This window comes from Plutella xylostella, chromosome 7 (genome assembly GCF_932276165.1).
Source record: "Plutella xylostella chromosome 7, ilPluXylo3.1, whole genome shotgun sequence".
Taxonomy (NCBI): domain Eukaryota; kingdom Metazoa; phylum Arthropoda; class Insecta; order Lepidoptera; family Plutellidae; genus Plutella; species Plutella xylostella.
Window position 1 is genome coordinate 9,247,601 of NC_063987.1, and position 23,773 is coordinate 9,271,373.

A 23,773-nucleotide genomic window follows, 5' to 3' on the forward strand; every position below is an offset into this window, starting at 1 on the left:
TTGACATACTCGCATATTCCCTATTGTAATAATTAATACTTATAATAACATACAGTGCCACAAACTTATCTGTTCCGGTGAGAGCTCACGTAAATGTCTAATATTTCTTAATTCTATAAGATTTTAGGTTTGCTCGTAGTTGTGATTCGCCCTTGCGGTTTTAATAAACCCACCTAATCTATATCAATACATAATTCATTAGTAAGTAATGAGATATGGAACAATTGAGTTCGCTCTCACAGGAACAGATAAGTTTGTCGCACTGTACAGTCAAAATTATACAGTCACAATGTGGCGCCTCTAGCGGAAAATATCATGAAAATCTCCCGCCATCACCGCGTGGTGTTCCGTTCGCTGAGCGGCTTGTTGGCGGAGCTGGGCGCCGGCAGCTTGGACGGCTTCTTGCCGGACTGCACCGCGCGCTCGTTCTCCTTGCCGTTCTGTTGCTGCTGTGGACAATGTTCCCAATGTTAGCCTGTAATCTAGAACAATGACTATCGAATCTTAGAAGTGGACGAGACAAAACACAGAATTCAACTTGTTATGGATGCGAAATTCTGTTTGTTCTTAAGTACATATGCATAGGTATTTAAGGACGTCGTAGCTATGATCTACATCCACACTGTGCAATTTTAATTTAAATATCTCTGACAAAGACAGATTGAATCTTAGATACAATACAAAAGCGATATGCCAAGTTTGCACACAATGATTTCTGTCCACCGGAAATGTTTATATGTGTGTAGCTTGACACTCACCCTCCGTATAGCATAGATATCCGTCTCGGACGTGCACTTGACCACCCCCTGCGCGGGGGGCGCGGGGGGCGCGGCGGGGGTGGGGGGCGCGGCGGGGGCGGGGGGCGAGGGCTCCGCGAACACGGCCGAGTCCTCCGACAGGGTCGAGTCGGTGTCGCTGTTGGAAGGCTCGTTGTCGGATTCCACTACTATGCAGTCCTGTGGAAAGTGGGGAGAATTGTTAGCATTACATCATCACAACCCATCACATCCCCACTGCTGGGGCACGGATCTCTCCTTCCAATGAAGGAAGGGTTTTAGGACTAGTTACCACACTGGCCTAGTGCGGGTTGGTGGACATAACATAATACCCAATCATTCACCAAGAAATATATATACCTACTGTGCAACTTTTATACTCCAAGGGAACTGTATAGGTGCAGTTTCATTAAAAACGTAATCATTAGCCAGTTATCGTCAGCTGCTGCACTTAATAAATAATAATAAATGATTTGAATTTGAATTTAAACCTGGTGCTCAGAAAAAGGACCTTGTGCCAAGCAGTCTCTAGAAAAAAATGACACTCCTTTGGGTATCACAGGATTCACTAGGGTTTGTCATAATTATATAATAGTTACCTGCTGCTCTCGCTGCCTGGGCGTGTCCCGGTAGCGGGCCAGGATGCGCTCGTGCGGCGAGGTGGCGGCCAGCGCGCGCGGGAAGCGGTACTGCTGCCGCGCTGGCGTCGCGCCTGGAATGACACATCGTTCATATTATATTAGAGTATATTATGTATTTACGGCGATATGGTTCGCAACCTATCACGTGAGTACAAATGTGCTGCGAAAAGTGGGTGGCTCGCTTGTGAGCCACCTCTGACTACCCCTTCGGGGATTACAGCCGTGAGTGCATATGTATATGTATGTATTTATCTATTAGCCAAACTATACTTCATTCATAAAATGCAACTCTGCCAAATAATGTTGTTACAACGTTTTAAAAGAGAGAGTTGAATCATGAACTAGTTAAACTGTTTTTTAGGAGTTTCCTTTCAGCTAATGTACAGATATAATGGCAATTCACACTTTAGGGGCATCTCACTCACGGGCACGGGTAAGCTTTACAATAATTTACATATTCTATAAGTCTATGTTTATGAATTAATCTATTTCAAATTATAACTTTGTTGCAAAAAGAACTAACGATATTGAAAACTAACATGACCTACAAAGATAATGTAAAAACTGAACAGTTAATCAAGAAGGCGAGCTGAGTAACAATGAAAAGTTAATACCAAAAAAATCACTCACCAGAAGGCGAATACACTTTGTACTCATTCATCAGATATGTCCTATCCAACTCGGCCAGTTTCTCCAGCTCTCTCTGCAGAGTGTCTCGGAAGGCGCTCGCAAGTTGGCTGGAAGACTGTAAGGCCTCGTCCTGGCTGGCGAGGAAGGCTCTAGAGGAGGGCACGAGCGCCGCGGAGGCTGACGCGACGGAGGAGAGGGTGGATTGCGAGGAGGTGGACGCTTCCTGTGGACGAGATGAGTTTGAAATAAATCAAATAAAAGAGTAAAAAAATTTCATGCACCTTGACTACTATTATCATACCTAGTGTTAATTTGAAACTATAATGGATGATTGTATAACGCGTGCGTATAACGAAAAAGTATGCACATATTATACATGTCATTACAGAGGTATTCATCTTCTTCAACTATATGTATTTTAGCTTGTGTAAGGATTAGTTTGTCCGTCGCTGACTAGGTACTCAGAATGTGCATAAATAGCTATGATAAGAGCATATCCGGACAAAATGATACCGTCCGCCATTTTTCTACTGTCTTCTCTTATCCACCCTACCCGTGGTAATGCTAGTCTAGAATCTATATCTCACCTCAACCGCGCTGGCGACATGTTGCAGGTCTTGTCCACATTCTTCCATTTGTTGGGTATACACGGCATCCGACTCGCGCTTGAACGACGCGATGTGCTGCTGCTCCGTCGATACGGCCTCCTTCACGCCGGACTGTGGATATTAGATGTGTTGTGAGTATAAGTAATAAAGTAATAAACAAATGCTCTAGGTGAAAGTAACAAGTAACTGAAAAGACAACAAGGGGCAAATAAATATAAATATGAATGTTAATAAATCTTTAGTAATGTTACAAAAACCTCATCAATTCAACATCACCCAAATCGGTTTTTTAGGCGTCTCAGAAGAAGTGCCACAAAACTATGTCGTCGACATATCTATAACATATGTTACAAAAAGCTCAACAATGCAAAATCAACCAAATCGGCTTTTATTGGACATAGGCGTCTCAGCAGAATTGCCACAAAACTATGTCGTCGACATTATTTTTTTTTTGTTATTGATCCAGAGTTTCTTCTTCTTCTGCCTAGCCTTGTCCTTATTTAGGGTCGGTTTTGTCCGTCATGTCACGCCATTTTACCCTATCCTCTGTCATTCCTCATTCACTCCGCATTGATCTATTGGTCGCTATTTATCCAGAGTTTAAATGGTTGAAAATATATACAACACTAGCTGTTCCCGCGCGCTTCGCTTCGCCTTAAAAAGTTTCCCCGTGGGAATTCCGGGATAAAAAGGAGCCTATGTTCTTTCCCAGGGTCTAGACCGTATGTATACCAAATTTCATTAAAATCCGTTCAGTAGTTTTGGCGTGAAAGAGTAACAGACAGACAGATACAGTTACTTTCGCATTTATAATATTATTAGGATTAGTAAGTAGTCCTCACCTCAATCCCCTGCTTCGTGTCCCTCAGAGCCGTCATGAGCTCCGCAGTGACGTGTGTCAGCACCTCCACCACGTTGTGGCTGAACGCTTCCATGTCCGCACTTATTGCACTCGTGCCTGCAAACACATACAACATAATATCACTTTAGTTTTCCACCAACCAAGGGTTGGGAAGAAATTGCTTCTAGGCAATAAGGCCGACTTTGTGTACTTCTTACTTTTCCGTCTTCATGTTTATGTCTGTGTATGTTTTGTGTATACAATAATTCTATTGTTCTACTTTCAAATTGAATCAAAGTTTTCCTAAAAATAAATAAATAAAGTGTCTACTATAAAATTAGGATTACTTTTAGTGTTAAACTGATGTAATTTGACTACCTCCCGTAGTCATTTAGGTCTCCTTGGAGGTGCTAGTGAAATGAATGCCGCTCGGGTACTGCTCTAGAGATGACATGCGCAAAGACAGAAAGTGGGACTGGTCCACCGATTAATAACCGTGATATAGAAGGAACTTTTATTTATTTATATATTATTATAAACTTTATTGCACACGAAAAACTAATTTTTCACAGAAGCATTTAAAACATATTTAATAATTTGCGCACAAAGGCCGACTTATTGCTAAAAAGCAATTTCTAATAGCCAACGGAACTCTTCTGCGGGTTTCTCTGAAGAATCAGAAGTAAAGTTCATAAGAGATCCAAGTTGTTAGTTGGCTATTCGTTTGCTGCGGCAAAGAGGCGTTCTGAAAACTCCGCTGCTTGCATTTTGTTCAAGAGACATGTTACTCAAACCTGGCGGTCTAGTACAGGTTTGATAGTTTGGCGAAAACTATAAAAGTTTACGTTTTCTCGCATACTAAGTGGCGCCTCTTGCGTCAACTATCATGAAATTTTTGACAGATAATGTATGCAGATGACAGGAGATAACGTAAACTTTTTTAGTTTTCTAAAAGAGCAAATCCCGTACTAGAGGCCCTGTCGACTTACCTTGGTCGAAGGCAGTACCGTAGGTCTCGACGACCCCGGCGGCGGCGGCGGCCCCGCTCGTGAACTCCTGTAGCGCCGCCTCGTCGTGACTCTCCTCTTCAGTACAAAGGTCAAGTTGCGAGCGCTGCAGTTCGACACATCTGGGGAACAATAACACATGTTTAGGATAGGACAGGGAAGACCTAGGCGGAGATTTAGTTATTTGAACACTTTATTGAAACACAAAAACATAGCACTAATACACAACAAATTAAAAATACAGTAAAAGCACAGGGGTATAATCGTGACAGTTCTGACATTGCGAAAAAGAGACGCTTAGCTACATTAAGCGTGAGAAAGAAACGTTAAGCTGTAAATGTTTTTTGTCCTTTTTGCTGAGGCGCCTGTTTACGTCAGTTCTCTGTGCCAAACAATGAAACAAATGAAAAATCTGTGCCAAACAAAGGCTGACAGTTACAACAAAATTTTCTAAATGCTATTTATTTTTGATTTGCTAGTGATTTGTGGGTGTTTATTAAGTTTATTAGACTATTATCATCACTTAACGAGTGTGTGACATGGGTGGGTGGATTTTGTTCGGTTGTATAGAGCATATTGAACGAAAACACGATGGAATGATGGATGAGATATATTTTCACATGTAAGTAGATACTATCAAGTTTAACAAGCTTACATTCATCATAGTACTATCTATTGGCTCGATTTTAATATAAAACGATACTAATTTTAATACTGTAAGGTCTTTTAGTATCAGTTTTAAGTAAAAATTACGAGGTACCATATCATAACAAATCACATGGTGTTGCAAGTTTTTGAAAATTTATTTTACCCACAAATATTATAGTATGCAAAGAAAATACTAGAAATTGTAACGGACTCGGGTTGGGTTTACAAATGGGGCGCACGAATTCGGTTTTTGTGAAGATTGTATTTTGTAGAAGTCATTCTCCTGTTTCAAATGAGGTGCCTCTCATTGTGAGGAAACGTTCGTTTCGTTTTTTTCTTCTATATGTGATTTCTTCTGTATAATATAAAGTTTATTGTATTGATACGAAATACGTGTTTCCTTTAAAAAACCCCCATCACATATTTGGCCCACGATTATAATGCTCATGCTCATCCATTTATCTCTGCTTCATAGGTTTCCGACAGACAAAAATATATCAAGAAAATGGATAGACATTAACGGTCGCACAAATTGGGAACCAAGGAAACATATAAAAATTGTGTTCGGCACATTTTGAAGAGGATTATTTCGATTGGACGAAGACAATGAATTATACAATCCATTCAGTTTGTGTATATTAAATAATTATATTGAAATCAAATAAGTATGAGTAAAGTTTTTTTTCTTATATCGTCGGTTGACAGGAAAAACTCACTAAGGCTGATTTTTCAATATTCAGATAAATGTTATCTGGGTAATACAAACATTGAGAAACATTGAGACGCAACAGCATCAAAATTATTTCCCAGCAAAACTTTTGTCTGGCTATTGAAAAATTAGCCTTTAGTGTCTTTTTCCTGTCAACCGACGATATAAGAAAAAAAACTCAAGTTTTGTTTTTGTTATTATGATAAGTTAAATTTCCCCATATTTAGGTTTTATTTTTTTGTCGGCAACATCTATGGTTTGAGTGAGAAAGAGAATAGTGCACACGGCGATTGCGAATCTATTGGTAGTTGATCTGAGAGTAAAAGCATACAAGGACGGGTTCATTGCCAAAAAGCGATTTCTTCGAGCCAACCGCAACTCGCTGATGAGTGAGATGGCGGGACGACATGAACAAGCTCCTACCTGAGTGGTCCGGAGTTGCCGAGGATCGCGATCATTGGACAAAACATAAGGAGACCTTTGCTCAGCAGTGAAACACAGTATAGACTGTCTATAGACTATAGCCAGTAGTGTCTGGGTTCCATGAGGAAAACCGGAACGAGTGTTGTGGCGGTGCTGCATACACCTACAATACAATCCGCACTCAAAAACTAATCTACAAAAACCTGCACAAACCTCTGGAAAAGTTCCTCGCCCCGCTTCAGCTCGTCTTCCAATGCTTCCGCCTTTTTCCTCAGTCTGTCCTCTAGAGCGGCCTTCTGCTCCTCCAAGTGCCTCTCGAGCCTGCGCTTCTCTTCCTCGAACCACTGCTGCAGGCGAGCTTGTGTCTCGAGACGCTCGCTCTCGATGTCTGACAGCTGTGTCGTGATGCGCTGGTTGAGGGCAATGCGGTCCTGTTCCAACTCCTGAAAAAGAAAATATATTGCAAGAATTTTGTAAATAACTTTGTTTTATTTACAAATGTTTTTATTGCTTCTGTTTGTCTGGACGGTTTTAATTAAAATGTCCGATAGTAAGATCCAAATAGGATCGTAAGAGCTGAGTCGAGCTTTACTCGCTGCATGGATCCGTTATCGATGTAGAAAAATCACTTTATCGTAATTCGTATCGGCCGTAAATACCTATCGTAATTCGCATCCGCCGTAAATACCGCGCTGCGTTTAGTCGAACGCGCATTATATTAAACTCGTTTAGTTTATTGACGTGGATAAGTAACTCGATAACAGAAAGGTTTATGATACTTTATTTCTCATAAGAAAATTATAAAAAACATTCACTCAAAATGAGAACTTAAAATTCTAAATATTGTTACTTACAGTCCAACTACAAGTCGTGAAAACGGAAGTGGATTCTAACAATTTTAAGATCGTATTTAACAATTCAGGACTTTATAGTTTGTCTGTAGTTAATTATACTTATTACTAAAAAAATGCGGAACAAGTAAAATGCGGGTTAGAGCTGGAGGGGGGCTAACGGACGAGTTTGAAGTCGTGACCGGACTTCAAACTCGTCGATATATGCCGATGACCTTGCGATCCTTGGGCAAAGTGAACGAGAAGAGGGGAAAGGTGTGGGTCTCAGACTCAGCCACGAGAAAACCGAATACCTTCACATGAAACGATATAAAGACCGCTCAACAAAGCGAAAAGACCTTCATGTGAATGGTATAACCTACAGGGGTGTCGACAAGTTGAAACGACGTGGATGAAATCGACATCCGTATAGTTAACGCCCTAAGATGTACCGCAGCCCTTCACAAGGTGTTAGTGTCCAAGTTGTTAAGCAGAACCACTAAAATCCGGATCTACAAAACTGTCATCAGGCCGATTTTAATGTATGGGTGCGAAACGTGGACGCTAACTTTAAAGGAGGAATAAACTTCTAGTGGCGGAACGGAAGATATTGCGGAAGATTCTGGGGCCGACAATAGGAGAAGATGGGGAATGGAGGCAGAGGTACAATCGGGAGATTGAAAATATAGTGTCCGAGCCCAACATCATCGGAGAAATAAAATCTTCCAGACTCCGCTGGCTAGGACATGTCGAGAGGATGGGAGAGGATCGAGCCGTAAGAAAAGCATATCTTGGTCAACCTTCTGGGCGTCGCCCGGTGGGGCGGCCGAGATACCGCTGGAAGGACGAAGTCGCCAAAGACCTGAAAGAGCTGGAACAGAATGGTGCTAGGGGCTGCTGGTGTGCTACACGAGGTTGTACAAATAAGAAAGAAAGAAAGAAAAAAATATTTACTGCCGAAACGTTTGCAAACATGCGGTAAGAAACACTAGTACTAATACTATTATTATTATTATTAATAAACATAATATTAAATTATTATAATTATACTATTACTAAACATAATTATTCCTATAAATACAGACTTTCGGCAAAAGGTGCCATGCTCAGCATGTGCTGCCGTAAACAGATGTTTTGTTTCTGTTTTTCAGCACGTCCCTGGGTGTTGTAACTAAATAAGTACCTCAAGCTGCGCCTGCAGCTGCCGGCGCTCCCGCCCCCGCTGCCCCGCGCGCCGCCCCCGCCGCGCCCGCGCCGCCCGCGCCCGCCCGCCCTCCGCCGCGCGCCACGCGCACAGGAACGAGGCGTGAGCGGAGCGGAGCGAGGCGAGCCGGTCCGAGCTGCCGGAGTACTGGGGAAAACCGACCATAAATAAGGAAAAGGCAGGAAAAGACAAAAAGAAGGGCGTTGGTTAATCATTTAGGGTCACTTGCAGAAACATTTAAATCTAGATTTAGTGTCAAATCTCGATTTAAGGAACGTCAATCCATATAAAATTTGACACTAAATCGAGATTTAACACTAAATCTAGATTTAATATGTTTCTGCAAGAGGCCCTTAGAAATTTGTCCGGATTAAAATAGCCAATTGGGAAGCAGTATTTGCCTTGCTATATACTAAAACATCTGTGTGTTCTTTTTAAATTACTATACTTCGGCCGTTGAGAGAATGCCTTTTGGACGCTATGTCTGGTAAGTAAGTAAATTTGGGTTTCCTTTGCAGTCGTCAAATATCTATGGGATTTCGAATGTCATAAACGCATTCTCTCAACGGCCATACTATAATTTATCCAAGATGTCTTTTTTATTATTATTATAGCATTTTCAAATATGACGACCGAATGGCGTAGTGGTTAGTGACCTGACTACTGAGCCGATGGTCCCGGGTTCGATTCCCGGCTGGGGCAGATATTTGTTTAAACACAAATATTTGTTCTCGGGTCTTGGGTGTGCCCGTAAAATGGCAATAGGCCCGCCCCCTATTACATTGGGACTAACATAACACTCTGGCGAAAAGTGGGTGCAGACATGCACCTCTGCCTACCCCGCAAGGGAGTACATTAGTACAAGGCGTGAGTGCGTGCGTGTGTGTGTTTCAAATATGATATAAAAAAATATTCGTATCTTTATATAGTTGTTTGATAACAATTCTTGTCATAATCATAAAATCCACTTACCCATTGCTCCACAAAGCTCTTCACACTCTGTTGTCCCTTCGTATCAGCACCCTCAGCCATCGCCACGCTCGCCTCCACCGCCGCCAGGAACTTGTTCAACAATAGCTCTAAACCCCCCGACTGACGGTCCAAACTCGCGTGCAGGTTGTCACGCTGTTTGGTCATTTGTTCGCTGATGTTGGTTGCTCTTTGTTCTGTTAGGGTTTTCACCTGTGGAGTGGGAATTGAGGTGTTGGATATGTGCTTACGGTATTAAAAAAAAAACTAAAACGCGTGGTTTACAAAGTTATCAATAACGAGATAAATATATAAATAAACGTTATTTGCATAGATTAGAAAGTAGATGGTGGATTTACCTTTGATACAACTTCACCAAGCTTCTGAACTAGCTCATCAATCTTGAATTTGTTTTCTTCTAGAACTTTTACATTGTCTGTGCTGTGTGCCTCTGTAAATGGAAAAAAGCAGATAAAATGTTGATGATATAAACAATCGTGATTTAAACGGTTTTGCTACGTTCGGTGCTGCGTCGGCAGCAGTCGTTAACCTCTAGTCACCTTTGGACAGCTTAAAAACATCTGACAGTTGGGCTGCCCAATTACACGACAACTCGTCCACCAGTTCACCAACCCGCACTAGGCCAGTATGGTGGACTAGGCCTAAAACCCTTTCTTCATTAGAGAAGGAGATGTGATGGGTCGTGATGATGATTATGATACATTTTTTGTGTCGGGTTTTGGACACAGAACATGTCATTTAATCTTGATCTCTACTCACCAGTACTCTGGTACAAGTTCGTCAGCGCGTCTGTGAGTCCGTCGACGAAGGCCGCGACGCTGTCGGCCACCAGTGCCCGCTGCTCGGCTGCTTGTTGTCTATATGTCTTTGTCACTTGTAGGTTTGTGGACTCCACGTTGCTATGAAGAAATTAGTAATATGAAAATACATAGTACATATATAATGCTCATGACTATAATCCCCGAAGGTGTAGTCAGAGGTGACTCGCGAGCGAGCGTTTTTCGTTGAACGTTTTGTACAATATGAAAATATTGACCGATACATTCATGGGAGAAGGTAGAGTAGACAGAGCTAAAATAAGCGTGGGATGATATGAATGCGTCCGCCGTTTAGAAATTGATCAGCCCTATGAACTTTATTGTCACTGCGATTATTTATACACTCATGATGATATCAAGGTAAAGGCGCCGCTTGTTGTCTGTATATCTTTGTCACTTCCAGGTTCGTGGACTCCACGTTTCTGTGAATAGATTGTGAATTTATAGAGGATGGATGGCGGATGTGAAGAAAAACAAGGTTACTGAATCTTATCGTACCTACTTACCACTTTAACAAGCACGGACAACGGACATGTTTGTGAACACAGTTTCTAGAAACGGTGATGATGATATTTGCCACACTCACCGTCGTCTATCCACCGTGTCGTGTAGTTTGCTGACATGCTCCGTCGCCACATCAGCAGTGGCCAGCAGCGCGCGAGCTTGTGCTGACAACTGGCGTTCGGTTTCCTCACGTTTGGCCACCAGGTGCTTCTGCTCTTCGTAGTTGAGCTTCGTCGTTTCTAGCAACTGGAATGGAATGGTTATTTATTGTATTGTTTACTTATTGGGAAATAGGAAGATACGTACAATGTTCGCTCTTGCATGGTAGGCAATAATGTATTGTTGTACAATTTATTACGTAATAAATAGGTATTCCTAACTCTCAGATACAATTAATAGTTTACCTCGTACCTAAGCAAAATTTTATACTTTAGTAACCGGTGAAAGGAAACATCGTAAGGAAACCTGCATATCTAGATTTAGCACATCTAGATATGTGAACCCACCAACCCGCAGTGGACCAGCGTGGTGGGAAATGGTCCAAGCTTAGGAAGGCAGTTTAGACCTTGGGGATATGCACAAAGGTTCCATTCGAGAGAGCCAGGTGCAGCTACTGACACCCCCACAGAGAATAAAATAGAATATAATAGAATAGGTATTCCTAACTCTCAGATACAATTAATAGTTTACCTCGCGGCCTCGTACCTAAGCAAAATTTTATACTTTAGTAACCACGTAATTTATGTTTGACCAACTTAAACATTTTGCATTAATAACGACTTATAAACCCTCCCCACGCCAAAACGTGCTATTTCGACATCTGGGGTAGATACTTGACATCCGCATCCACAGCGGTTTTGACACACCTCCTAGGGGACCCATACAGCTTCTTCTATGCATCGGTCAAGTTACCCTATTCTACAACATTCATTAACTATTTCTACAACAGTCAAACACTCACATTGCTAGTACTGCTAAGTTTCTCCTCCTTAGACCTGGTTTCTCATGATTCTGTTAGTTACAGTCTCAATAACGGATTTGCTGACGACGCGTTTAAGGATTATTACCCTTGTTAACTGGATGAGTCCCACGACGAAAATCTAACAGACCATTCATAAATCCAGCATGATGTGTATCATTCACTCACACTTCACTCAATATTCTGTCATATTCATTGAAATTTGTTGTCTATGTCTCTGTGATATCAAACAACCTCAAACAAACAAACTTTTTGGTTTTGAGGTTGCCATGGTTACTATTTCTACCGAGATTGTTTTTTGACATCCGTCGTTGAAAATAATATTATTACGCCATACCCTTTGAAAAACAATACAACGAACAAGATGGAGTGTCAGTGCAAAAGAAACTTCTCGGGAAATAACATATTAATTTCTAAGTAAGGTCTTATTTTAAAATATTTTGTTAGAAGATTTTTCACTTAATTCAATAGTACTCATTAAGTCATTAGGTTTAACTTCTTGAATCTACCTCTGTGGTCTAGTGGTAGAAGCTCAGCTTCATCATCCAGGGATCCCGGGTTCGATTTCCAGGTAGGGCCATGAATTTGTGTTTCTATATTGCAGTTCCAAGTTAGGTTAGGACATTAAATTTAAACTTTTATCTCGGTTTGACATTATATAAAACCCAGACAGTATTTTGCTTAATTTTTTATGTCACACAACATCTAGTTCGTATATTGTTTATCAAAGGCTCTGTTCATTTTTCCATCTTGAATCTTGACAGAATGAGTGACAAGTAAACAACCCGTTGCCTGGTTACCGGTCTCAACCAAGTCTTAGCGGAACCCCACAGCAGCAATCAAGTTTATCACCCGATCAAGGGAGTTAACCCCGTGATTTAGCATGGTGGGACACTCACTAACCTTAACGGTCCAACATGTAACCAAACCGAGGTATTTTTAACCTAACCGAATTGTGTGAAATTAGGCCTTAGGCTGCGTTGCACCATTTAACTTTAACTATTACAAACGTCACTTCGTCTGTCAAAGCATCGGTTAAGCGAAAAATTGGTTGCACCATTCAACTATGGTTAAAATGACGTCATAACTTTAACGATAACCATAACCACCCCATGTTGGCCGGTTACTGTTAAAGTTAAAGTCAGGTAGCTGTCAAACCCGTTGTATAACCTCAAAGTAACAATATTACGTACAAATATTAATATTCAATCATTCTTATCATGTCGCTTCTACGTGAAATATTGCTTGAAAGTTCCTCAGAAATTGAGATTGAGGTGGAGTAAGTACGGAACTTACGAAATATGAATAGAAAGGTGTACTTTCAGAGAACTGATAGATTCGCAGGTTCCAGGTCTCAAAAATGTGGCTCGTGTATTGGCTTTAAAACTAGAACCTTTCTTACTGCCTCCAACGACGAAGTAAGTGCACCTATTATTATGTTGTAGGTGTAATGATCATCTTCACCACCAAATAAGTGTCCACTTCTAGCCATGGGCTCTTCCAAGGAGCGAAACAACACTGTGCCCTCGGCCTTCCTTATCCAGCCACTACCGGCTACCTGCCGGTTGCCGGTCCAGCGCAGCAATCTAATATCAAAGTAACCTACGTAACTCTTTAATTGAATAACCTTGTTTTCAGAAATTTTGCAATGACTCAAATACAGAAATATATCAATGAAAATAAGGACAGAACTAAGAAGAGTGCAGCCCATTATTGTGGCTACGGCATAGCTGCATAATATATTATGTAAACAAAATAGAGACCCTGTGCTGTACCACCAGCTAGGTTTTTTATGATGATTCATCATCTGATGACGAGAACCTGTCTATGCAGTTAACAGGAATGATGAGCATAATCGAAGGATGTCAATAAATAATTATTTTAATAGATTACATCGTTAGTTTTTATTTGAACTTGTTAAGAATTAATTAATAAGATAATTAATAATAAAGGCTTCTATTCTATTCTATTCTCTGGGGGTGTAAGTACCTGCACCTGGCTCTCTCTCTAAACTGCCTTCCAAAGCTTGGACCATTGCTCCACCACGCTGGTACACTGCGGGTTGGTGGGGTCACATATCTAGTTGTGCTAAATCTAGATATGCAGGTTTCCTCACGATGTTTTCCTCACCGTAAGAGCGATGGTATACATTGTACTTATGTTAAAAGAACTCATTGGTACATGTCAGCGCCGGGATCGGACCCGCATCTCTGGCGTGAGAAGCGGGCGCTTACCTGACTGAGCTACCACCGCTCTTAATAAAGGCTTATTAGAGTCTACTTTGTCGCGGGTTTTATTGATGATAATCTTTTGGTCAATATTTGGAGGAACAACAGACTTAGTTCCTATGACATGTTGACTTTGAGTGCTTTGATAGAGAATGACGGCTACAATGTACTCTGTGACGGCTTCAGTCCGACCGCTAGATTTGGTATTGCCTTACATAAAAACGTTTCCCACAATAACTTTGGGGATAATTATGTCTCAAACGAATAACATTACACCTAATAAACGAATAACATTAACCCTAATAACATTAACAATGACCGACGATTTGATGGTGCAACACGTTACAGTAAAATATTAACTGTAACGACTCTGTCATTGCTAAGTTTAACCTTAACTATTACGATAACCGGGATGTTGATGCAACCCACCCTTAGTATCCAACCGCCTCACAGTCTCATTCAGCTGGCTCTCCCGCTGTTTCAATGCGGTCCTGAGCTCCGCGAACACCGACTCCGCCTTGTCTCACTCCATAATAATTATCTAAATTATTTCTACAACTGAACACCTGGAAACCTATGGATGCAATAAATTATTGAGTATAGAGAACACTCACATTGCTAGTACTGCTGAGTTTCTCCTCCGTAGTATCCAACCGCCTCACGGTCTCATTCAGCTGGCTCTCCCGCTGTTTCAACGCGGTCCTGAGCTCCGCGAACACCGACTCGGCCTTGTCCCGCTCGTCCTCGAGGGCTCGCTTGTGTAGGATGAGCTCTTGGATCTCCTTGCGTTGTTCCTCGGATTGGAGCGTCATTTCCGCGTAGGTCTCGCTTGCTAGGTACACGCCTGGGGAAAGAAATTATGTTTAGAATTTAGGGCCATTGATTGTGAATACTGTGATTGAAAAAAAAAAGAGTCGTTAGTTAGTCAGATTAATTTACGCGAGTCATCGGTTATTAATCGTCCACTGCTGATAGAGTGTTATGACGATCCATAGCATAGCAGAGTCCTAGGTATTATAAGCAGTGAAGGTTTACGGGCTAATGCTGATGATGATGATTATAATGAACCGTCGGCAATAGCCAACTAAGCTACACCATCCAGCTTAGTTGTAGAATCCTCCCTCATCAATGATTCAGTCGTCACACCTTTCGCTCTTTCATGTTATTATTAAATCAATCATAATTTCACACTTGGATGTCAGACACCTACACCGCCTCGACTCTTGAGCAGTGAGAGGAGCGCCAAGTAATCAGTAGCTGACACAACGGCTCACAGTTCTTGTCCCTGCTTGGTGACAAACCCTAGGCCTAGTCCGGCATTTGCCATCATGGTACACAGACTACCATGCCTGTCAGCTAAGTAGTTCTGCCGCTATGATGAAAGACCTGTGAGCTAAGGGCCCGGCCACAACACTGCGTTGCAACGTCGCATAGCAAAAATCTGCGACAGTACAGCTGAACACAAAAGAGTAGAGATTAATGTTTTTGGAACTAAACAGATTTAAACCTGGCAATTAAAAAAAACTTGTGATTTGTGGTCTGTTTCTATGGTTTGAATGTCAAACTCGCCCTGTTCCTGTATAAACAAATCGAATTTTGCTTAATTTTGGAGTTTTGTGGATTGTTGAGTTTGTTCACGAAGTGAAAATGAATAAAACCATTCGCAGAGAAGCTAGACAGATGATTTACAGCGTTTACCTACGATGTTTGGCGGAGAATGAGGCTGGAGAAGTATTAGTCAATATATACGATGTTTATGAAAGAGCAGCGTTTTATACTGGTGAGTAGGTACTTAATTTCTAACCATTAACATACATTGCTTATATTTCTTGTAAAAAAGTACTATTTTGATGTAATAGAATGCCTTTCAATGTGTATTTGTTATTCTTATAGAGGTTAGAAAATACTAGTGTCAAACGTTACATGACATCAGGGTCTGGATGCTAATGTTGTCAAAACATCAGGTCTAGATACTTTTTTACTAACCCCCGACTCAAAAAGGGTATCGATAAGTTTTACAGCTGTAGGTGTCTATGTGTGTCGGTCTCTCCGTGTAGAGTACCTATTGTAAAAATATGTGTAAGAATATGTAATGCCGAGTTGCAGCAAGGGACTTTAAGCTAATGTGGACATTAAATCTATGTCTGTCTCTTTCTGTCCGTATACTGTCAAAGCAAGGCAACAATAACTTTAATGCCGACATTAACTTAAAGATCCTTTCTGCAACTCAGTGTAAGAGTCGGAATAAATTCTCCAGACATAATAATTTGCAAGTCACTGCTTTTCTGACCAATTAAATAATTTGTTGCAGGAAAATCGGTAAACACAGTTTAAGAAGAATTGCCGGGGCACATTTGAACTTTTTCCTGAGCAAGAAAAAACTGTAATAAAATATCGATGTGTGATACTATCACTTTTCTCCTATAGTAATTACATAATGGGATAACCAACACATGTTTCAGTGCAAAAAAACATTATGAAATACACAATGAAATAAAAGTTACAGTTGATTTGATTTAATGAAATTCATTCAAGACTGCCCCCCTCTCCCCTACTAATTTCTTCTCTTAACATAAACCTCCCCAAAAAGTCGCATTTTATAATTAGTAAATATTTGAAACATTTCTCGTTTTGATTTTTTCTGCTAAAGTATCGTGATACTTTTGTCCGTTTTCTATACTATAATAGTGTGGCCACTTTCTTAGATTGCAACGCCCTCAATTATTCTCTACTCTTTTATGTTCCATTGTAATCAAGCATTTGTCTTGAAAAGCTGTCAAAATTGTCGCAGATTTTTGCGATGCGACGTCACAACGCAGTGTTGTGGCCGAGCGCTAAGTAGTCAGTAGCTGACACAACTCACCGTTCTTGTCCCTGCTGGCCTGCAGGTCGCGCTTGAGGCGGTCGATCTCCTCCGCGTACTCCTTCAGAATGGCTTTCTTCGTCATCTTCTGGTTCACTTCCGGCTTGTTCTGTTACATACGACAAAAATATTTAATATTTATTACTTGTGGAAAAACAGACATGGTAATATGTGTGCAGGGAGGAAAAAAACTGTGCATGTTGCATAAATGCCCCGTTAAACGGTGCTTGTAAGTATCTATGTTTGTGTAGAAAACACGCACAGTCCAACACACAGAAAACGTAGAAGCACTGGGAGAACTGCCTAAGGCTGCTTTGTCCGAGCGACAAGGTCACATGAACATAATATTTGTGGACGGAAATCGAACCCGGGTCCGGCATATCAGTCAGGGTCACTAACCACTACACCATTTGGTCGTCTGAAAAACACCCACCTGTATGTTCTTGGCCCTATGCGCGTACTCCAGTGTACTCATGGTCTCCTCCACGTCCTTGTGTCCGGGCGACACGGTCGCTATGATGGACGTCTTGGTGCGCCCGCCGAGAGACTCTTGCAGGATTCGCGTCAGTTTTGACTCTCTGGAAGATAGAAGTAGTTGGATATCATTTAAATACAGTAAGCTATCGTCTGAAGGGCTATCACGGGCGCATTTAGGACGTGACAAAAGTATCGTCCTCTGAGGGAGTCAATTAGGTATGTCAGTATTTTAGGTGGTCGAATAACCAGATCTGTTTATCAGGGTGTCCACTATGAATGCTTCAAAAAATTCCCTGACTTTTCCCTGACTTTCCATGACCATTTCAGAAAATTTCCCTGACCAGAGAGCAAAATAAAAACCCAATTTGAGTAATTTGAAGACGCAAACCTGAAGTTTTGCTTTCTTTTCTTTGAGTCTTATTGAAATATCGACTGTGTAAAATATTTTTACCCGGGGCTGCAAAAGCGGTAAATATACTAAGCTAAAAGTACGTGAGTTACCTGACCCAGGATAGGTTCTCTATTTTTTTATGTACTCCTACATTTACGGACCTTTTTTGATAAAAATAAATTATGTTATGGGTTGGACCTTAGGGTTGGAAAAAGAGTAAAATATAGTATTTATTTAAATTTTAGGCACGTATTAACCGATGTTAACAAAAAAATATTATGGTGACCTGGAGCTGATCTGATGATGGAGACGGAAGGCAGTCAATAAAACTCATCAACGGTATAGCAACTACCTCGTGTTTAGACTTGAATGATTCGTAATGACTAGTAGGACTTGGTATCATTTGCACCTTACATTAATTGACTGTCAATTATTGCAAATAAACTAAAACCTTTTAAACAAAATAATAATTTATTTAATGTTTAGAACGATTCTATGTGACACTACAAATATATCTTCCATATATGCCATATTTCTTCAGATTAAGCACTTCTTCACCGCACCAACATAAAAAAAGAATCGTTCCTACTTAGGTAAGTATAGTTGTACTGTCATGTCACTTAGAATTGGTCTACACATTAAATTAATTATTATTACTTTTTAGAGGTTCTATGAAGTCAGTATTTTTGTTCTTTAAATTCCCAAAAAAAACTCTGCATACAAACTCACGTTTGTTTTACCATAAATGTGTAAGTCTATCGTGTATTTGCGATAATGACTACGTAGTATTAAGATTTTTAGATAAATACTTAAAAAGACCAGTGTACAAATTGGAAAGCCAAGCGACATTCACTGGTTTTTATTGCAAAAAGATAAGTTTCAGCTGTTTGAAGTTGGTTATGGTGGATCTAGTAAGGAGATATGATTTTTTATGAAAACTAAGTATCTAAAACTTTAAAATGGCCGCCATTTCTAGAATATTGAGATTTGACCCCACATATGGGGTGTTTTCTCGGTGAAATCACTCGTAGAATACACCCTTAAAGTTTGTCGGGTTCGAAAAACAACACATAGTATATTGGACATCATTAGGTATACCACCCAAAACCTCTGAACTGAGACTGAGATCTACTCCTAGCTAATCTTTTAAATTCCTAGCACTTTTTTTTCCATCTTAGTCATATTTTATTAAATCACCATACTTTATGTAATAGTGACTATGGATCAGTTAAAAATGTTTGAAAACTAAACGAGATTTTATTTTATTATTTATGTATTTCACGTTTTTCTAGCATCTGTTACATTTTACATAGTCGTAATTTTAAATAAATAAAACTTTCACGTATAAAATTATAACGTTACGTACTAATATTTTTTCAAAAATATGCTGGAATAGTCATTTTTCCCTGACTTTCCAGGTGGCCCATCAATTTCACTGACTTTCCCTGACCACCTTGAGCTTCCCTGACTTTCCCTGACTTTCCAGATAGTGGACACCCTGGTTTATGACAGTGACTATACTTAGTCGCTAAATAAGTGGTAGATTATCTACTACCTAGAGTTACTTCTCATAATTGCATTAAAATAAAACTGGTGTAAGGTGAGTTGGTATAATGGTAAACCTACCTACCCCGTATAGTATCCAGCACCATTATAAAACCAGCGTAACACTAACCTGTAAGGTATATGCGGATGTCGCTCAACCAGCGCAGTGATCACCCTGCCCAGGGTCAACAGACTCTGGTTTATATTCACACATTCCCTCGCCCTTTCCTTCTTAGCGGGGTTATCAGACCCGGCCTTACTGATGTTCTCTGACCCTGCCAGGTCCACCAGGTTGAGTTTACCGATTTTCACTAGTTCTTCGCCTTCTGGACTGTTCTCTTTCATGTGGACTACTATTGTGAAGACGGTGTGGGAGCGGCTGTGGGGGGAAAAAGGGTTGAATGATTATTTATTTGCTAGAATATGGGTATACTGTATAAGGTGATACAAAAAAATTTGTCCAGCATATTCTACCTGTTGTATGGTTATGAATTGAGGTGGGGTGAAATTATCAAAATTGAGTGAAACATAACTACAACAAGATACCAGAAACTAATATCATGTAGTGTGGGTTCGTGAATACAAATAATAATGAGGATTATAATTACATCTTCGTCTAGCGATATGAGCAATAGGAATAAGATACATATAAATGTTTGAATATGCTTCCTCGTTTTCTTTGCAGCAACCAATCAAAAACCTGACATTGTAAAGAAAAGCTATTTTTTTTGAACAGAGGAAACATAAACAAAATTAAAATAATACTTCAATCTGATTTTTATTACGACTTACGACGATATGCTTCGAGATTGGTTACTGCAAATGAATAATAACTTCTTTAGGTTGTAATTGAAACTTGCGAATGTTTATTAAAAATAGTATTATACTCGTATCAGGCTAGTGATTTGAGAGGGAACTGACTAGACGCTCATAAAAATACATCGGGGCAAAACAGAATCATTTATACCGCGTAAATTAATGTATTATTTTGTTCATGGTTGGTTATGTTTTAAGGGTAGTTAAAATAGTATATCTTCGTACCTGGACTGCGAGTTCATGAGAGTGGAAGCCACTCGCTTCCTCTCCTGTCCCTGAGACATTATCTTGTACACTTCGTTCTTGTTGTACACCTGGGGACAGACATCGTGTCAGTAAATATAGTCGTTAATTATGTATACTCAACATTTATACACGATAGCGGATGGTTTTGCTCTATTGAAGATGGGTGTGCGAACGGCACGGTAATTTTCTAAAACGACTTGGCCAGTCAATCTCCCCTTGCTTTTGCTCTCTTTGTTTTGCAGCACAGTGTACAAATCAAAGTTTTTTTGCCGGCATTTTATACAGGTAGGTGTGGATAAAGTTTAGAATCTTAGCATGGCACCCATTGGCACCTTATTTAGCCTTTAGCTAACCACACCTAATTATACAGCTCGAGGTACAGGACCCGCAAGCCAGTTCCTTATACAGGGTGTATTAAGCCGAAAGAGGTGACTCTTGGGGTCAATGTGAACCACTTTTATACTACATCTTTTGGTAAGTATATTTGCTTCTCCATAGTAACTTTGATGGTCACATGACTTTGACTATGGAGAAGCAATGTTAGGATGAAAACGTAAGACTCACAGTAATTTCTTCCAGCCCGTTGACAATATTGCTGCCTTTCCTCGTGACATCCTCGTAGATCCTCAGCTTGCTGTTGTCCTCGGACGGGGACAGCAAGTCGAACAGCTCCTCGTTGTACAGCTCGAGGTACGACACGCGCACCGTGTACTCCGTGTTGGACAGGCGCAGCTCGTCGAACAGCTCGGAGAGCGCGCGCGGGATGATGCCGGCTAGCGGGTCCTGGGAAATGGAGGATTATTAGTATTATACTAATTCGAATCGAACGCTATTTTGCGAAATCAAAAGGCCTTACATTGCCTTTTGATTTCGCAAAATAGCGTTCGTCGCCGGTCTGCTCGCCCACCATGGTGTGGGTCTTGCCGGTCCCGGTCTGCCCATACCCAAACACGGTGCAGTTGTAGCCTTTTTACAACTTTTGTTGTGTTTTCATTTTTAAATTTTTACTAGGTAGTATTTGACTGATAAATCATGATAATGCTATAAGCACTTTTCACATTACACCGTGTCATGTCCAAGCGAAGCTTAGCGATAACTTGTTGCTGATCAGTATACCTTGAGTGGGTTCTTATAAAATTTATGCCACAATAGTTGACTGAGCTATGGCCAACGCTCGGGTCGGACCCAGGGTCTGTATACTCACATTCTGCCACGTGGTCCCGTCCGCGTCGCCGGGCTGCTCGCCCACCATGGTGTGGGTCTTGCCGGTGCCGGTCTGTCCGTACGCGAACACGGTGCAGTTGTACCCGGCCAGCACCTCCTCGATCAGCGGGCTCACCACGTCCTGGTACACTTCCACCTGTAGGGGGGAGAGGGGGGGGTTACAGATGTAAGAGGGATAAGTATGCTGTGGTGATCCTTGAAAGACAATTGTTGGCTACAGTGTGGAATTGAAAGAAATAAGAAGAGTTGTTAGTAGCTTCAAAACCAAAAACTTAACTTCCAGTGGCATGACTACCAGGCGTCATGAGAAATGTACCAGATTAAAAATGAATGATTTCTTGCAAACAGTATCCCCTGTGATCATATTGAAGGATTGCTCAAATTCATTATGGGTCAAAGTTTTTTTTATAAATCAAAATGCGGCCAGCACAGATAAGATTGTTCATATAAAAATTGTATTGGATTACAACACTATCTTCCTCCTTACCTGCTTGGCATGCGGTCCGAAGGCGCGGTCGAAGGTGAACTTCTTGGTGAGCGAGGTCTGCTGCGACTGGCGCACCACCACCTCGCGGTTGTTCACCACCTCCACGCATCCCAGCGACTTGATGTCCCTCTCGCGCTGGTTCAACGGCCTGGAATGAGATGTGGTGCGTGAGGTTCTGTGATCCTGATTGCTACCGTGCTGACATATTAGAAAGAAGCAGTGTTGCACCCCTGTCAAAAATCTGTCCGATCCATACATGTTAGATTTCACAAGCTGCTGATAAACAGGTCTGGAAGTGTAGATGACTATCTTAAATTCTATTCTATTATCAGGTATAAGTACCTGCACCTGGCTCTCTTGAATGGAACCTTTGTGCATATCCCCAAGGTCTAAACATATATCTAGATGTGCTAAATCTAGACATGCAGGTTTCCTCACTATGTTTTTCCTTCACCATAAGAGCGATGGTATACATTGTATTTATGTTAAAAGAACTCATTGGTACATGTCAGCACCAGGATTCAAACCTGAATCTCTTGCGTGAAAAGCAGGCCTTACCCGATTGAGCTACCAAGCGGGCGCTTACCGCTGAGCTACAACCACTCCCCCAACTGAGCTACCACCGCTCCAAGTGAGGGTTGTTAAGGATTTCTTATTGCTAATGTTCAGTGGTGGTAACTTCTCTGATAGGGAACATGTCTAGAAGTGTAGATAACTATTTACATTTGCTGATCTCCAAACAAACAAACACTAATCCCTTTTAAAATTTCCTAATCTATTTCCAGTAATAATCCATGAACACCAGGCAGGCATGGTGTTTATGCATACTTGACCAAACTGATGAGCACTTAATAAGAAAGGGGTGTTTTGGGAAACATGGCATTTAAGCAAATCTTTTAATAGAAAGATTAATATGCAGTAAGAGGATTCATTGCAAAACTAATATTTTAAAAAGTGATGTTTGGCATTAAGAACACATTGCCAATATTTCCAACTAATGTAGGGTGTATAAAAGGAGCCTTCCAGAGTGATGTATGTATGTACATAAATATAACTGTTTCCCGCGAGCCCTGCTTCAAGATAAAAAGTTCCCATTGAAAATTCAACACTAAAAAGTCTAGCCTATGTCCTCCTCCTGGTTCTTAACTATTATAAGTATAAGTACTTCCATATTATTATTTATAAAGATTACAGATTTACATGCAGTCTATAATAGGAGGTGGTAGGTACTTTATTTACAAATAAGTTAGCTTATAACTTAAAAATTAAGCATATACATACTATAAAAATCATGCTTTCATCAAATCATCTAAGTGAGAGCTTAATAACAATACTGAGGTATGTTTATGAGAAATTATGACTCACAAGTTGACCCACTAAATTTCATGGTATATCACAAGAAAATAAAGAGAAACACTTTGTTAGTTATTTACAAAGTGTTTCAGCACGGTTTCCTGGATAGAATCCAGCTTATACAGCATCATAGCGACATACCAGATTCCTGTAATGTGAACATCCTAGCAAAATATTATTAGACTTTGCATCTTTGACCGTGTATGGTCACATGCTTGGTATAGTCTAGTATCGTGCTTGATTACGTTGTTAAATGCATAAATTGTTTCATTAAAATAAGAATTCTATCAAGTTTTAACGGTGGTTTACCTGAGTCTTACAAAAACCTGGATATTTTGGTTTTTATCCGTTCTTCTTGCCTTTTCAGACATCATTTTGAATTAACGAACATAAAATGTGTCACAATATTATCACTCAATCAAAAACACAGCACTAAACTAAACCACAAAATAATTCTCAAATATTTCTCCAATAAGCGCATCAGCAAAAGTCCGTTGATTGAAGTCGTTGAACTAGTTCAAAACTTCAAATCACC

The 23,773-nt window shown here is 40.5% G+C and overlaps 1 protein-coding gene across 1 annotated transcript; it reads right to left on the bottom strand.

Moving 5' to 3' along the window:
• Window positions 1-23,741, bottom strand: LOC105387635 (kinesin-like protein Klp61F). The gene is made up of 23 exons (XM_048622305.1): window positions 23,548-23,741; window positions 21,886-22,033; window positions 21,379-21,534; window positions 20,739-20,957; window positions 20,154-20,242; window positions 19,243-19,491; window positions 17,133-17,277; window positions 16,700-16,808; window positions 14,451-14,680; window positions 10,712-10,875; window positions 10,494-10,547; window positions 10,067-10,206; window positions 9,646-9,737; window positions 9,290-9,499; window positions 8,297-8,464; window positions 6,497-6,726; window positions 4,486-4,625; window positions 3,498-3,613; window positions 2,635-2,766; window positions 2,048-2,270; window positions 1,376-1,488; window positions 759-956; window positions 1-449 (listed from the first exon to the last, which is right to left on the bottom strand). Exons 1-23 carry the CDS (start codon window positions 23,610-23,612, stop codon window positions 333-335), a joined length of 3,507 nt encoding a protein of 1,168 aa, XP_048478262.1. The 5' UTR covers window positions 23,613-23,741; the 3' UTR covers window positions 1-332.
• Between the last annotated feature and the right edge of the window lie 32 nt (window positions 23,742-23,773).